General features: G+C 45.1%; 1 protein-coding gene across 1 annotated transcript in view; it reads right to left on the reverse strand.

Moving 5' to 3' along the window:
* Positions 1 to 18,249, reverse strand: part of LOC123770954 (glutamate receptor-like) — a 229,210-nt gene that overhangs the window by 14,514 nt on the left and 196,447 nt on the right. Inside the window, exon 6 of the mRNA XM_069306026.1 lies at positions 16,690 to 16,977. Within this exon, the coding sequence (XP_069162127.1) occupies positions 16,690 to 16,977 (288 nt within the window). The remainder of the gene's footprint in view (positions 1 to 16,689; positions 16,978 to 18,249) is intronic.

Genomic DNA, 18,249 nt, shown 5'->3' on the forward strand with positions numbered 1-18,249 from the left:
CTCTAAGACATCAATGTTGTTCTCTAAGACATCAAAGATGTTCTCTAAATCATAAAAGTTAATCTCTAAGTCACCTTCGTTCATTAGAGAAACTTTCCAATCCATCTTCGTTGATCAAAGTTATTCTCAGAGTCATCAAAGTGATCTCTAATTCATCTTCGTTCTCCAAAAAGTTGTTCTCTAAGACACCTTCGTTCATCAAAGAAACTCTCCTTCTTCCATCATGTTATTCTTTAAGACATCTTCAGTCATAAAATTTATCTCCAATATGTAACTAGTTCAGCTTTTCATACCAAACCTGCACTTCTGTTAAAATATATTTTCTTAGTCGCTTTACCCTAAAACTGTTCTCTGAACTACACTGCTCAAACCTACGTAACCTATCCTCTCAAAAGTTACATTTGACTATTTTAGTTGAGGAAAGACAAGAAAAAATATGACGACAGTGACTATTTTAGTGCTCCACAAAGTATAAATGTCAGTTAAGAACGACGATGATAGATATCTTTGACTATATTTTCTTACTTGACGAAAACATAATGGCTGTTACGAAATGATGAACAAGACTATTTTTAGTTGAATGACAATGGATAAAGTTAGTTATGAACAGTATTGGAAACGTTTCCCTTGACTATTTTTGCTAAGAGAAAGGTTATTTTAGTTAAGTACAGTGATGGTAAGATTCCTTTGACGATTTTTAGCTAAGAGAAAGGTTGTTTTAGTTAAGAACGGTGTTGAATGAGACTAATCCTGACTATTTTTGGTTGATTGACAAGTTATTTTTAGTTAAGAAGTTACAAGAAAGGTTTGTCTTTGCAAATTTGGAACTGAATAAAGTGTAGATTTGTTTATGAACAGGGTTGGTAGAAGTATTAAGTTGACTACGAGAATTACTTTGACATAGTTTTGCAAATAAAACTGGGTGACTAAAATTGTTGAGGAAACTGTATTGCCGATGATAATATTTGACAAAGAACTAGTTAGTGAATGGAAGAAACAAATTGGTTTAAAGAAACAAAGAACATAAAAAATTGGGGTTAAGTAAGGGAATGAACACAGTGAACATATGGTGAACACAGAAAACATGTAAGAAAAAGTTGATGAATAGAGTGAACATGCAGGGAATATGAGGACAGAGGACAAGAGGACAAGCGCTAGAGTTCGGTAACTGACTTGATCTTATTTACTGTGACTGACATACAGAGGTATAAATTTCAGGGAATTTGATAGGATATTGCCGAAGACACGAGAGGGAAGTAAGGTGGGAAATGAGAGCTGGAGCTCAGTAACTGACTTGTTCTTATTTACTGTGTCTGAAATACAGAGGGTTAAAATTTCAGGGAATTTGATTAGGTATTAACGAAGATACGAGAGAGAGCAAAGGCGGAGGATAAGAGCTAGAGTTCGGTAACTGTTTGCATTTACCAAACTATGTCTGAAATACAGCGGGTAGAAATTTAGGGGAATTTGAATAGGTATTAACGAAGATACGAGAGAGGGCTATGACGGAGGACAAGAGCTAGAGTTTGGTAACTAAATTACTGTATTGAACTACGATTGAAATATGATAATTTTTAAATTTTAGAGGGATTGGACTGTTAGTACTCATTATACGACCGGGGACTAAGGCGGGGACAGGAGCTGGAGCTCGATAATAAAATTATTGTATTTTAATACGTTTGAAATAGCTGTGTTTTAAATCTCGAAGAAAATGATTGGATACTAAAGAAGATGTATTAGTAAAATTAAGGCGGGAACGTGAGCTTGACCCTGACTTTGTTTATATATGTAAAACTGACTAGTTTAATGAAAAGGAACTATGAATGAACAATATGAAGGAGAGGGACGGTCCAGATATTATGGAGAAGATAAGATAAGATTAAAGAGGTGACCTGCATGTGGCGTCTGGCTGGCCGGCTAACGGCGTAAAGTAAACACAGGTGACGCGAGAGATTGTGAGGTAACGGGGGGGGGGGGGGGAGGGAGGGGGTATGAGGTATGAGCGGGAGATGCAGGGGGAAGGCCGTGAAATGATTCAGATATATAGCAATATACTAGTTTCTAAGTAAGAATCCAACTTAAACATATACAGCCTAAATATCTGCTTATTATCGGTAGGAACTCTGAAAAAATTCTCCCATATGAACTCTTAACAAACTCGTAAGACATTATTTTCATCATAAGAGCTTTTAACAAACTCGTATGACATTATTTCATCATAAGAATTTCCTTAATTCCACATCAGTGACTTGAATTTTGCCCATAAGAACTCTTAACAAACTCGTATGACATTATTTCATCATAAGAACTCTTGACAAATTCGTATGACATTATTTCATCATAAGAATTTCCTTAATTCCACATCAGTGACTTGAATTTTGCCCATAAGAACTCTTAACAAACTCGTATGACATTATTTCATCATAAGAATTTCCTTAATTCCACATCAGTGACTTGAATTTTGCCCATAAGAACTCTTAACAAACTCGTATGACATTATTTCATCATAAGAACTTTTAACAACTTCTAAAATCTGTGACTGACAAATTTTACCTGAAAAACCCTGGCTCATAAACACGATTTGATTTTCTCCCATAAGAACTTTTTAACAAACTTCTAAAGTCTCGGAAATTATTTTCATCATAAGAACTTTTAACAACTTCTAAAATCTGTGACTGACAAAATTACCTGAAAAACCCTGGCTCATAAACACGATTTTGAATTTCTCCCATACGAACTCTTAACAAACTCGTATGACATTATTTTCATCATAAGAACTTTAACAACTTCTAAAATCTGTGACTGACAAAAATTACCTGAAAAACACGAAGCCATATGCGGGATATTGGACCTGAAAACCCTGACTCCTACGCGGGATATTGGAACCTGAAAACCCTGTCTCTCACGCAGGATATTGGACCTGAAAACCCTGACTCCTACGCGTGATATTGGAACCTGAAAACCCTGTCTCTCACGCAGGATATTGGACCTGAAAACCCTGACTCTCACGCATGATATTTGCCCAAAAACAAAATATCACCTGTGGACCGTCATCCCTACTACTATGACCTGACGCATGTGGCCTGACCTGTGTATGACCTGACGCATGTGGCCAGACCTGTGTATGACCTGACGCATGTTACCTAGATATGACCTGATGTGTGGCCTAACCTGATATAACATGTGGCCTAACCTGTGTATTACCTGATGCATGTGGTTTGACCTGTGTATGACCTGACGCATGTGGCCAGACCTGTGTATGACCTGACGCATGTGGCCAGACCTGTGTATGACCTGACGCATGTGGCCAGACCTGTGTATGACCTGACACATGTGGCCAGACCTGTGTATGACCTGACGCATGTGGCCAGACCTGTGTATGACCTGACGCATGTGGCCTGACCTGTGTATGACCTGACGCATGTGGCCTGACCTGTGTATGACCTGACGCATGTGGCCAGACCTGTGTATGACCTGACGCATGTGGCCAGACCTGTGTATGACCTGACGCATGTGGCCTGACCTGTGTATGACCTGACTCATGTTACCTCGATATGTGGCCTGACCTGTGTATGACCTGACGCATGTGGCCTGACTTAGCCGGGAGCCTCGTGTACGTCCCACACATCGGCCAAGCCTCTCTGCTGCGCCCAAAACTCCTCATAACGTCACACAGCTAAATACAGGTGAATTCACATAGCTAAACTACTGGCCCTTGTAAAATCTTATTGCAACGACGGACGATGGCCATCGCTGTCGTAAGTTGTCAACAGTGTATTTTTATCGATGTTACCTCGAATGATCATGTGGACACCATTGGAGACTGTACGTGCCTGTTCCATATCTCTGACTTTCTTATTCGGATTTCACCTCAGCAATTCATTCTGCTGTCTTTAACCCTTCGCACGATGAATGATGTGTTATTATGAACAACAATTTACATACTCTTAAATGTGACGGGTCTTGACCCTCAATTAGTCATCCCGGCAGAATCTCCAATTATACGGTGGCGTATCCTACCTTATGAGGAGACGACGTTCTTCTAGAGTGATTGACGATGAACGCCCTAAAGTGACACAGCACACTCCACTCTGGAGCTCCTCTCTGTTGGGCCCCCTACTCCCCTCCCCAGATGACACTGTTCACTTCTGGGGAGCACCTCAGTTGAACTATGGAGCAGAGTTCTCACCAAACCCCAGCTTTGCATCCTGTAGTGAGTAAAGTAACCTGACCACTCGCTCGTTTTCTTGTTGGCGTGTCCATGGACACGGAAACTCTGGGTTAACCCAGCCCGGGTTGCCCATCCATAGGGTTATATTAACAAGGTTATCAACTTAACTCTCCTTCCTCTGTGGTCAAATAATATTTCCATACACAGTGGTATACCATGTCACCCAGTCTAGTACTTGTTTAATAGCAATGTGATGTTCAATAAATCCCTCAACAATATAACAAGCAAATGAAGAGGAGGAAACAAACACCGTAATGAAATTTAATTCATTTACTCAAATTAGGCTACACCATATTAATCCGTAAAGGCTCTCTAGTTCTATCCGGTGGCAACACTCTTGAAATAAATCTACTTTATTATGGCAACACCATAGTTTTCACACTCCAGAGTGATGAGGCTATCTTTTCTCTACTACTACTTGCTACCTTACTCTATAACATGTTTAAAGATATATATATACATATATTTTGTAACACCACTCTAATAATGCACCGCCTCAAGCTCTCTGTGTAATTAATAATATGAAAACATAATCACTCTAATAATAATATCACTTAATGTCCGGCGTCACTCCTAACATAGTTTCTGCTTACTACTTTAATTTATATATAACGCCTTTCCTAACATAAGGGGAAAATGGTAGGGCAATTTTAACTACCTTATAGACCGATTCTGATGAGTGTAGACCTCGCTGATCGTAGACATGAAGAGTAGCTCCTCAATGATCCCCGATGTCAGAGGCAGCCTCCTCCTGTTGATGATCTCCCCCAGCATCGACCATTACATCTCCTCTCACACGACCGACACTCACTCCACAAAGTGTTCCTCACTTCTTGTTAGATGGTAGCTGACGTCACCTGGCTTCTCCAGACTGAAGCACATTAACGTTCTGTTCCATTTGTTCTTATGTATTCTTGTGGTGTGAATTCTTCTTCTCACAGGAGCAGTGGTCTCGCTGCACCAGACCACGACTCCGCTACCAAATCTATTTCGCTCAGTTCCACTGTAAGAAACGGTCCGCGGGTTGTACCACAACCCCCTAGCGCCCCCTTTCGAAGTAACCTTGGAGTGCTACCTTCATCGAGGATTTATGCTCTTTTCTCACCATCCAGCTCGTCCTTTAACTCCCACGAGAGTCGATGGGACACTCCTCTACCGTTAACACACGAGAGCTGTTCGAGATTATTTTCTCTGGAGACCTATTCATCTCCTGAACTGGGGAACGCTGGAACGCACATCTGCACAGCTTCACCTCCTGGTAGCAAGTGATGGCAGATTTCCCGCCTCTACAGTAGGGCACCCGACGTCACACTACGTCACACCATAGGCGCTTCGCAATTGGTCTATCTGGCCAAGCTGCCGTTGCCAACCAATAATGCACCACCTGACGCTGTACCCACAATCTTCTGGAGGGGGGGTCTCTTTGACTGGGACACCTTCCCCCTCCCAAGGCACACTGTTCTGCTCTGAGGGGGGGGCGGGGGCTTTTAGACTTAAACCCCCCCCCCCCCCCCCCCCCGAAAACTTAAACCTCTGACTATTGCACCAGACTTTTACTTGCATACAGGCAAGCAGCGTCTCCAATCACTCCCTGACGGAACAAACAAGTACAAGTTTGACGGAACTAACAAGTAGCGGGAGTGTGGCTGCCAAACGTACACTCCCGCTACCGCCGGTCGAACAGCAATGGACACTGGCGTTCTAGTAATTTACCAAGGAGATCACCCTGTATGCCTCGTTTTGGCAACGAGGCCAAAACTGGTCTAGTTGTTTTGTGTACACACCCTACTCGAGCCGCCGTGACTTCCCACTCTCACCTTGATCGGAATGATCTCCTAAATCCACCTTTCATGAATTAGTATCTTCTGCCACCTTGTATGCAGCCGTGACCCTCTCTCTATCTCTCTCCCTTTCTGGGAAACTTCACCAAGACAAGAGCAAAAGCCAGCTAACATATACATTTAATATACTGAGAAAATATACATAATATATAGCATATAAAATAGAACATGATCATACAACACTCTAAGCTGCTGCAACCCAGTAGCTTTTTGATATCATATCCAGGCTTCACCAACTGTTCATATCAAGTGGCTGCTCAGCTCTTAGCTTACCACTTACTACTCCCTCACTAAATGGGGCTGAAATCCTGTCACAACAGTATTGTATCCTCAGCTCTAAAAGTATATGAAACTCAACTCGGGGCTAAAACACCAGAAATATCTATATAAGTATCCCCCAACAAAAGAAGAAATCAATCTCTCCCCTTACACTGTGTCTTACATGCCAATACGCATTCAAGCACTCCCTTTATACACTTGTGTGTGCCCACCATGAACCTCTGTTTTGCTCCTAGATGCTCACTACCAATGTATATCTCTAGGTCCTCCAAAATATCAGGAAAGGCAGCTTCTCACTATGGAGTTCTGCTCTACCACAGAGTTCAGCATACACTTCTTCTCCAGCCTCGAAGTTCCTCCATCAACTTCTTCTCTAACCTCGAAGTTCCTCCATGAACTCCTTCCAAACAAATCTGCAATTCCAATACCATGCCAATAAAAATATTTTCCTAACAAAACATAATTAAATGTATTCACAGAAAATAAAATCCTCCGTCTCTTTAAACACTAATGCGTCGCCGCAACAGTCCTCCCCCATCCTGGGCGAGTCTACTCTGGGAACATGTCATGACACGTTGCTGGCCACTTCCCAGGGTCACGAGGCTGGGGGCTTTCCCCCCTCAGTCAGCACTTGACCTTTGGTGAGGGAAGATGTATCGTTTCTCCCTCCAGCATGTCCTCCCAAATTTAGCAACCCGTTCTCGCAAATTTAATAAGTCAATATTGACTTATTAGTTGCGTGCATAGGTGACATACTAAACATAATAGTTTCCCTTGAAAAGCTTCATAGAAAACACCGACCTTACCTAACCTACTTAGTATGTTAAAATAAGCATCTTATAGCTTCGTAATTACAATTGTTACTTAACCTATTATAGGTATAGGTTAGGTAATAATTGTAATTACGAAGCAATAAGATGCTTATCTTAACATACTAAGTAGGTTAGGTAAGGTCGGTGTTTTCTATGAAGCTTTTCAAGGGAAACTATTATGTTAAGTATGTCACCTATGCACATATTTAATAAGTCAATATTGACTTATTAAATTTGCGAGAACGGGTTGAATTTAGCTACTTATTTTAGCTCACTGTCCTAATAAAGTATCTATCCTACATATACATATGTTCACTATGATCGCTGGGCACACGTTCAAACATGGGTATTGTCGGGGTTTCGTCAGTAAGTAACCGTACTTAGAATCCTGGCAAGGTCGCCAATGTCGGGGATTCTCTTAAATCAGTAAGTAAGTGTACTTAAAATCCTGGCAAGGTCGCCAAGTCGGGGTTTCTCTACCTCTCACCAGTCACTACCAAGTACTAGTAGTGGTAACTGTTACTTACTGTAGCCCTGCAGGTCTTCACTCCATCTTCAAGGTGCCACTGTTCACCTGGAGAGTATCCCAGTCTACCTTTGACCGGTCTTATAACCTGAGGGCGAGTGGGAACACAAGCTTCTCTCTTGATCGTGTGCCCGCCCCGACAGAGAACTCAACTGCTAACTGAAAGGTCGCCAACTGGTGTTCTCCGTGTACAGTAACACGTCAGTGGTATTGTGGAATTGTGGTAATTGTGTCAAGAGCACACTAAATAAATCTGGTATCAGGCAGGTATGTGTCTATCACTCTCACTCTTTCAATGGACTCTATAGCAACAAGCAAAAGAGGGATAATACAAACACGAAGGTAGTTTTGTATTTTACTTAAAATATTAAAGTATTATATCTCTATATCAACAACAAGGCGACGAAGTACATGGCAGCATGGACACTCCCTCTTCATAAATCAGGAACACAGCAAGACAGCAACACTCCCTCCTCCTGTCATTCCCAACTGCCACGCCCCTTCGCTGTATGATCTCTCTCTGTACTTGTTGCCCTGGCATTAAGCGCCTATTTCTTTAAATTCACAGTAAACACAATACTGGCAATCAACACAATAACTTGCTATAATGGCGATAAACGCAATAATCGCTGCACTGGCCTTAAATGCTCAATAAATCATTTCAATGGTGATTAACACAGTACCTTACAGTAATGGCATTAAACACCAAATATCACAGTAATGGTAATAAATGCAATAATTCACTGTACTCACGATTATGTTATTCAATACTCCAGCATATATAGATCACTTCATCAATATTAGCAATAATGAGTCAATACGGGGCACACAGCCTTATACTAATAAATGGTACAGTTATATATATATATATATATATATATATATATATATATATATATATATATATATATATATATATATATATTCTCTGACACAAACTGATAATAATAATGTCAGATGATTATAAATGTCCTTGACACGGCAATCTCTTCAATAAATCACAGGTGCACTCACACACCACACATATTTCGTGAGAGCTCTCTACAGCATCTCTCTGCACAACTGTGCCTTACTATGACATATACATTGGTGAGCCCTGCTCACGACATAGAAGAGACTAATTAAAATAGCTGACTAAAGGGGAATGGGAGGGAAAACTAAATTACCTACTTCCACCTCACTGATGTGGACTCGCCCTCTGTTGAGAGTTGAAATGAAGCTCCTGGTCCCGGCTCTCGTCTCGTTGTAGGGAACGCCCCCCCACACACACTGATGCTCTCTCCAGGAACCTCTTCAACACCTCAAAAAACGCGTCTTCACCGTGCTCTATCCTCTGCAGGCCCATGCTCCTCCACAACTTCTTCAAGGGGTTGGAGTCGGTCTCCTGGCCGTCGACTTCTCACAACTACGGCTGCAGACCTTTCTCTCGGCTGCAGTCGTCCTGATTCCCAGCTAGTTCCGTTGTTCTAATGACTCTCGGTGGATTGGCCCAGCCGCTACGTCGTCACTAAACGGGTGAACTTGCACAGACGTCCCATACGTCACTGCACAGACTTCACCTCTTGCAAAGCGCCTGTCACTGGAGCACTTGCTGCTCAATTCTCGTCGATTCCTTCTTCGGTCCAACACATGGAATAAAGGAAGACCTCACAGGGTGCTTGCAGACTGCTGGGTGACGCATAAAATCTACCGGAGTGAGGTAAACTGCCAAACTGACAGGATCCTCGGTCACACATCCGACCTCCTCGACGTGTCGTGTCAAACTGCTGGCGCCACTGGGGCGCGATGTCCGGACCCCCTTGCTCTCGTGACATCATACTTGCCAGGGGCGTTTCTCATTGGCTCCCTGTGCCACGTCACTGTTCCTGACCAATCTGGTGCCACTGACTGTTACGGCCCTCTCGGGACGCAACAGGGTTCTCACTCTGATGTAGTTAGAGGAAGATATATATCCGGCCCCAAGCCAGTAGAGGCTATCAAGGGATGCGATCCGTGACGCAAGTAACTTAAAGGGAGTAGGGAAAGAAAGGTAAGAACTTAATATAATATAATTTTCACCATCACCATTTAAATATATAGAAATAAAACGTACACAAGGGGGAGGGGTATTAACACTTTACAAAGGGGACCAACACTGTAGTCTTCTGCTGGAGACTATGGATCCTCGAAGCTAGGTGCTGAGTCCGCGGTGCTTTCTTCGTGGCCTCAAGACGTGTCCTCTGAGAACACCGAGTCTACCCTGGCCACAGGTCAGCCACAACACAGGTCCACTGGGGGCACCGTCGTGGAGGCCGTCAACCACACGTCCAGCAGGTCTGCTGGCAGGTACAGAGCCACCAAGGCTGGTACGGCCACTCCACGAACGATATAAGGGGTACGCCCTAGACAGGAGTCTCGTGTGATATCACCAATCACCCTCCTGTCCTCAATACCCCAGTGGATTATCGTCTCCAACCGTCGGTCCCGGGTAAATCCTTCCACTGCCACTCCACTGGCAGGCTTAACACACCACAGTGTTCTTCCGGGGGGACGACGTCACAAAAGCTGCAGCAAACTTCACTGTATGGAGACTGGCTGCCTCGGGTAGACTGACTACACCTTCAACACAGTGGTCCCAGGTTGGCTCTGTAAGCAGACACGTCATTAATAACCGGGACACTAATACACCACACTCACAGGCTCAGATACAAACGCCCGACATATCCACTCCCTAGATGGCGCTGTCGTCGGAGCACCACCTCACCAGAGGTCAGGAGCGGCGGTGTTGAGCGCTGAACCAGACTGGAAACTGGTCCTCGAGGCCAGTACACGCTGTCCTCACTAGGTGTCGTCGTCCGTTTGGCGGGGGTTTCGGGAGCTGACCCACAGATGGCGTGTTTGTCACTGCTCCAGGCTCGGACGCTGAATCCGGGTCCGTAACACCTCCCCACCAAAAAGAATTTGGTTTGGGGTTCTATAAAAAACACAAACCAAATTAGCAGGGCGACACAACTCCAAATGGACTTACTTATACTATGAACTGGAGAGATGAGGCTGTCTTGTCCACAGAACTTTTCTACTGAGAAACCCTGGCACAAAGGGAGCTTGAAAATGGAAGGCAATGATCTGCCTGACGTAATCTTCCACGTCTCCCACATCTCCACTGCGATGTCAAGCAGGGGCATCATTTCACACCTCTCGAGTAAGGATTGGTTTCGACACGATTTGGGGTGACTCGACACTTCCTTATGTCGTGGCACCGATGATGGCTGACCACAGACGGCATTTCTGGTGCCGGTCCGATGGTCCTTCAGGGAGACAGGAACCTGGAATACAGGGGTCTGATAATTCAGAGTGATCGCGACAGTGGGTAAGTCAATACTTACAGCATACCCTACTAGATCCACACCTAGTCCCAACAGGGCTGCTTGTACGCCGCAGATGGCATTCACTCTGCCACCGTCAGGTCGACCAACGTTCCGTATAACGCTGCATTGAGGCTCAGCTATCACGCGGGGGGTGCCAACCTGTCGGAAACAGTCACTCATATTATCACATATCGTACCTCCTGTATCATCTATTACCTCCCAGGTCCCTTCTTCAACTGCAACACTTGCAGTACAAATCTCCAATCCCTGGGACCTCTTCTCGATGTTCACGGGAGCCATCATCCTTCGGGTCGTCCACTGATCCTTACTGAGAGCACAAACGAGAACACATACGAGAATCAAACAAAGTATCGCTAAGAAACATGAGGCCAATTGAGGGATAAGCTTCCCGAGCCAGTCATGTCCATAGCCGGCCACATCCACACGCCTGGCTTGGACCGAAGAGGGCACTAGACCTTTTGAACACACCGCACCTACCTCTGACGTCTGGGGAATCTCTGGCTGGTTCACTACATGCTGTAACTTGCCATACCGCAAGCACACATCCGCCTTCGCTCCAGACTCGTTGGTATCCGTGGGTGCCCGCACACAAGGCCTCTCTTCTTGCTCAGGTACCTCTGCCTTCTTAACTTCATGTTCCTCGTCGAGAGAATCAGGAGACACTGCTAGAATATCGTCGATCTGCGGGTGAAAGGACAAATTAAATATGTTTACATCCGGGTCTGTCTTTACCAGGACATTACCATTGCCTGTTACCTCAGACCGTGCTGTTCCGGTAGACTCGTCCGCAACCTTGGGAAGATTGATGCTCCAATCTGTCACCAAGTCGTTGGCTAGTACCACGTCAATCCCAGCCACAGGGAGGGTATCGACTACTGCCAACACACATGTGCCGCTGAAATAAGGCGTGTCGAGATGTACTGGCACTAAGGGGGCGATGTACTGCGTCCTTGGAAACCCAACCAGGACAACCTCTTGTCTCCCGTTCACACTTACTCCCTCGGGTAACGAGCTCTTCACGATCAGGGACTGGGCTGCTCCACTATCTCTGAGCACTACAATTGATCTACCAGTATGATCACTCGTTACATACCCGGTTGAAGTGTGAGGGACCAACAAACTTGGTCCTTCCTGCGTCGTCGTCGACTGGTTTCCTACTGGTGGTGTAACACAGCTCATCAACATCACCTCCCTACGTGCGCTGCCACCTCTTCTGCCTCGGCACCTAGCAGCTATATGCCCTTTCTGCCCACAAGTCCAGCACACCATATTCCTCCTCGGGCTCCGGTGTTTCGGACTGCTAGGGCTTGTTCTTCGGGGGCTACTTGGGGGCGTCTTCTTAGCACTTCGTGGGACGGGTCTTTCTTCTTCTTCGTCGTGAGGTCTGTCAAACCGGCGCTGGTAATTCCTCGGGACGTACTTAGCAGACGGCCTATGAGTCAGGATATACTCTTCCGCCATGGTGGCTGCCGCACTCAAGGTCTCTACCTGCTGTTCCTCTAGGTACGTCTTCAGGTCTCCAGACAAACAATCCTTGAAGTCCTCGAGCAGAATCAGCTGCTCGAGGTCTTCCTTGGTCTCCACCTTCCGAGAGGCACACCATTCTTGAAAAAGTCGCTCCTTGATGGTGGCGAATTCGGTGAAAGTGTGCTCTGAGGTCTTCTTCAGGTTTCTGAACTTTTGCCTATATGCCTCAGGTACCAATTGGTACGCCATGAGCACCACTTTCTTCACCATATCGTAATCGCCGGAGTCGTCAAGGGATAACGTAGAGTAGGCGATTTGGGCCTTCCCAGTCAAGACTGACTGTATCATGATGGCCCAATTCTCCCTTGGCCACTCCAAAGAGGCAGCGACTTTCTCGAAGGCTGCGAAGAACTTCGAAACCTCTCTCTCGTTGAATTTGGGGACCATTTTGATATTCCTTACCGGATCGAAACCGCTTACTCCAGTTTGTCTCTGTCCAGCGCCTAGTCGTAATACTTCTAGTTCATGTTGTCTCTGTCTTTCTTTTTCTTCTCTTTCTCGTTCTTCTCTCTCTCGTCTCTCTTCTCTTTCTCGTTCTTCTCTCTCTCGTTTCTCTTCTAATTCTAGACGCCTCATCGCCAATTCCTTTTCTTTCATCTCCATTTCTTTATCTTTTAATTCTCGTTCTAATTCTAACTTCTTCCACTCTATCTCGCGATTGATCTCTAGGGCACGCATTTTGACTGTTAGGAAGCTGATATTAAGCTCACCTGCATCACTGTCAATGTCACTGCCCTTATCTTCCTTTTCTGTGGAAGCTATTTCCTCACCTTCCCTTGTACTAGGAGTCTCGCCTTCCTGTTTCTCTTCTGCCTTCAGGTGCCGGTGAACCTTGGACAAGATCTCCACACGGGAATCACTGGCACGGATCTTGATCTCCAGGTAGGCGCTCACTAGTACAAGTTCCGGTTTGCTCAGATACTTTAATCTGGCAAGACAGTCCACTCTGTTCAGAAAAGCCTGAACATCGTCTAGATCATCGATGGTAGCCTTTTCTGCCATTGTCACAGATGGAACACTCAACTAGCACTTAACACACCGCTTACACGTTAGCACTTAACGCACCGAGCACTGTTCTACGTCAATATGGCCCTTTATCGCACCAAACACTGCACTTGCCAATATTGCACGTAATTACTTCGGGCACCGCACTACCCAATATTGCACTGAATCCAAGCGAACACTTCGCTCTACAATATTGCACTAAATCACTGAGCACCGCACTAGTCAATATTGCACTTAATCGCTTAATCACAGCGAGCACCGCACTGCACAATATCGCACTTAGTCACTGAGCACCGCACAGGACGTATAACGTCACAATCGTCACACAGGGGGAATTATATACAGGGATTACGCCACTTCACCACCCCTGTCAAACATACTTAACAAGGGGACGGATCCCGCTGGGGATGCCAATTATGTTACGGCCCTCTCGGGACGCAACAGGGTTCTCACTCTGTTGTAGTTAGAGGAAGATATATATCCGGCCCCAAGCCAGTAGAGGCTATCAAGGGATGCGATCCGTGACGCAAGTAACTTAAAGGGAGTAGGGAAAGAAAGGTAAGAACTTAATATAATATAATTTTCACCATCACCATTTAAATATATAGAAATAAAACGTACACAAGGGGGAGGGGTATTAACACTTTACAAAGGGGACCAACACTGTAGTCTTCTGCTGGAGACTATGGATCCTCGAAGCTAGGTGCTGAGTCCGCGGTGCTTTCTTCGTGGCCTCAAGACGTGTCCTCTGAGAACACCGAGTCTACCCTGGCCACAGGTCAGCCACAACACAGGTCCACTGGGGGCACCGTCGTGGAGGCCGTCAACCACACGTCCAGCAGGTCTGCTGGCAGGTACAGAGCCACCAAGGCTGGTACGGCCACTCCACGAACGATATAAGGGGTACGCCCTAGACAGGAGTCTCGTGTGATATCACCAATCACCCTCCTGTCCTCAATACCCCAGTGGATTATCGTCTCCAACCGTCGGTCCCGGGTAAATCCTTCCACTGCCACTCCACTGGCAGGCTTAACACACCACAGTGTTCTTCCGGGGGGACGACGTCACAAAAGCTGCAGCAAACTTCACTGTATGGAGACTGGCTGCCTCGGGTAGACTGACTACACCTTCAACACAGTGGTCCCAGGTTGGCTCTGTAAGCAGACACGTCATTAATAACCGGGACACTAATACACCACACTCACAGGCTCAGATACAAACGCCCGACATATCCACTCCCTAGATGGCGCTGTCGTCGGAGCACCACCTCACCAGAGGTCAGGAGCGGCGGTGTTGAGCGCTGAACCAGACTGGAAACTGGTCCTCGAGGCCAGTACACGCTGTCCTCACTAGGTGTCGTCGTCCGTTTGGCGGGGGTTTCGGGAGCTGACCCACAGATGGCGTGTTTGTCACTGCTCCAGGCTCGGACGCTGAATCCGGGTCCGTAACACTGACATCATACCGTTTTGGCAGTAAAACGGAGGGGCCGGCGCCATATTGGCGTCCTAAAGGGCCTATAGCACAAGCCAAAACACTCTTCTTTTGCGAATTTCTTGCCAATGTGAGAACACTCCACGCTCCCACATATGTCAAATTGTTCCCCGGAACGTAGAGAACGTTCGTGAAAAGTGGATATGACTCTTACAGCTGGCGTGGGAGAAATATAAGGGGGGAACACCGTCACAGTATCTAATCTAACAAACGATTAAACAGGCTTACCACCGAAATCTCTGACATGAAGACGATCACTCATTGGAACTCAAACATGGCGCCCACAAAATTGCTTTTAGACTGCTTCACAAGGCTTCCTCCAGTCCACGACTTGAGTTCACAACGTCGTCTGGCAGGCTTCACAACAGAAACGCCTGCTTACTTCCTTCCTCTTGAAGGCACAACAATTAGAGTTTCACAAAGGCGTGGCCAAACACTCACTTCCAGGCCGTCTCTGATTTATCAAAATCACAGAGAAATGGTGCACTATGTCCCCAACAGCTTCGTCACACTTGCAGACAAGTAGTCTTCACTCCAGCACTAACACAGGGAACTATATTCTTCCTTCATGCAGGAGATCAACAAAGTGCATCCACTTCTGATGACAGTTGTGACTGAAGTGAGGGCACAACCTTCTAGCGTCACTTCACTTCCCCAAAGTATCGACATCTCATTTCATGTCCCTTATTACCAACGCCCACCCTCTGCTAGTATCCTGAGATTACTCACTGGCATTTACTCAGTTATTTAATATATACATATATATTCTGACCTCTCAATCAGGTCCAGACGGCAGAATAGCTTTCACTGGGGTAGACTCATTCCACCCAGGCTACATGGGGTCATAACATACCACCATTTTAATGGTGGGGCCAATACCAAGCCTCTTCCCAAATAAACTTAAACATAATTTTTTCTTATTGTGGCATCTTGCCTCCTCTAAAGAGTTATAAAATCAAACTAGTACTTTTCTGGTTATTCCCAGAGAGGGGAGTATGTTTTATAGTCAGAGTTTGGAGAATACGAGCAGGACTCCATAACACTAGCCGCCTTCCAATCACTTCATGTGATTAACTCATGGACATATAATGGAACATCTCCCTGCTCCTAATTTTTCGAACTAGACTAACCTGCTTACAGTCACGCATCTCCCTATGGAAAATCTCGGTTTGAGGATGATGGTAAGTTTTGTTTTCATGAGTGTCTGTCACTTGTCCTTCGATGAAATCCTTGATGAACCAGATACGGTTGATTAAGTTCGCTTAGTGTCTGTTTACATAATATATTGTCATCCTGAGTGATATTTAGGACCTTTTTTTGCATATCCAATAATTTACACGTTGTTAAAGTCTTAGGACTTGTTGCCTTAGTTTGATATGTATAGGTGGGGGGTTGGGGGGGGGGGGATTGTTATACGATATATAAAAACTTAAGTAACTAGGGCTGAGGATAGAATTGGTCTCAACAAATACCTACACCTTCGTCATGGCATATTTATAATAAATTTGAATGCAGTTACTGCACAATAATACTCCTGAACATAAAAGTTGCTGATAGTGGTAAGTGTCTTGAGGAAGCTTACAAAGTAGGAGACCGCATAAAGACTCACCTATCGAAGATATGTTTATATGGAGCTCCCTTCTGGAAGACCCATCCAACATTGCTAGGATAAAGCTTCTCCTCGACGACATAGGCATTCTTGCTCCTTTTGCGTGTTATGAAAAGGAAGTGGGAGTACTGAGTGGCCTCGAGGACTCCGGCCCCGGCGTCGAAGGCCTGGATGACCTGGTCATAATTGGGCAGAAGAGTGAGCTTCGCCCCCAGGAGTCGCAGCACCGTCTCCCTCGAAGACCAAAGGTTCCCCGGTACAAAGTTTCCGTAGTCCAGCATGTGTATCCTGCCGACCATCATCACTAACACTAATACATATATCTTTTCTTACAATAATAATATTATATTTTTTTAGGACAATGAATTACTGACATAGTTATGTTAAGTTTGATAAAGTTCCTATGTTAGTTTTAAATCAAAGTAAACAAAATCATATGTAATATAATAGAAAGCTGTATCATTCCATAACATGAAATATTTAAAAAAATAAATAAATAAAAAAAAATATATATATATATATATATATATATATATATATATATATATATATATATATATATATATATATATAACTGAAAACTCACACCCCAGAAGTGACTCGAACCCATACTCCCAGGAGCAACGCAAGTGGTATGTACAAGACGCCTTAATCCACTTGACCATCACGACCGGACACAATGAGGTGATAGCCGAGGCTATTTGAACCACCCCACCGCCGGCACTCGGATAGTAATCTTGGGCATAGCATTTTACCAAATCACCTCATTCTTTGGGGCACACGTGAGGAACACAAATGCTAACAAGCCTGAATGGTCCCCAGGACAATATGCAACTGAAAACTCACACCCCAGAAGTGACTCGAACCCATACTCCCAGGAGCAACGCAACTGGTATGTACAAGACGCCTTAATCCACTTGACCATCACGACCGGACACAATGAGGTGATAGCCGAGGCTATTTGAACCACCCCACCGCCGGCACTCGGATAGTAATCTTGGGCATAGCATTTTACCAAATCACCTCATTCTTTGGGGCACACGTGAGGAACACAAATGCTAACAAGCCTGAATGGTCCTCAGGACAATATGCAACTGAAAACTCACACCCCAGAAGTGACTCGAACCCATACTCCCAGGAGCAACGCAACTGGTATGTACAAGACGCCTTAATCCACTTGACCATCACGACCGGACACAATGAGGTGATAGCCGAGGCTATTTGAACCACCCCACCGCCGGCACTCGGATAGTAATCTTGGGCATAGCATTTTACCAAATCACCTCATTCTTTGGGGCACACGTGAGGAACACAAATGCTAACAAGCCTGAATGGTCCCCAGGACAATATGCAACTGAAAACTCACACCCCAGAAGTGACTCGAACCCATACTCCCAGGAGCAACGCAACTGGTATGTACAAGATGCCTTAATCCACTTGACCATCACGACCGGACACAATGAGGTGATAGCCGAGGCTATTTGAACCACCCCACCGCCGGCACTCGGATAGTAATCTTGGGCATAGCATTTTACCAAATCACCTCATTCTTTGGGGCAC

This window comes from Procambarus clarkii, chromosome 56, assembly GCF_040958095.1.
Source record: "Procambarus clarkii isolate CNS0578487 chromosome 56, FALCON_Pclarkii_2.0, whole genome shotgun sequence".
Taxonomy (NCBI): Eukaryota; Metazoa; Arthropoda; class Malacostraca; order Decapoda; family Cambaridae; genus Procambarus; species Procambarus clarkii.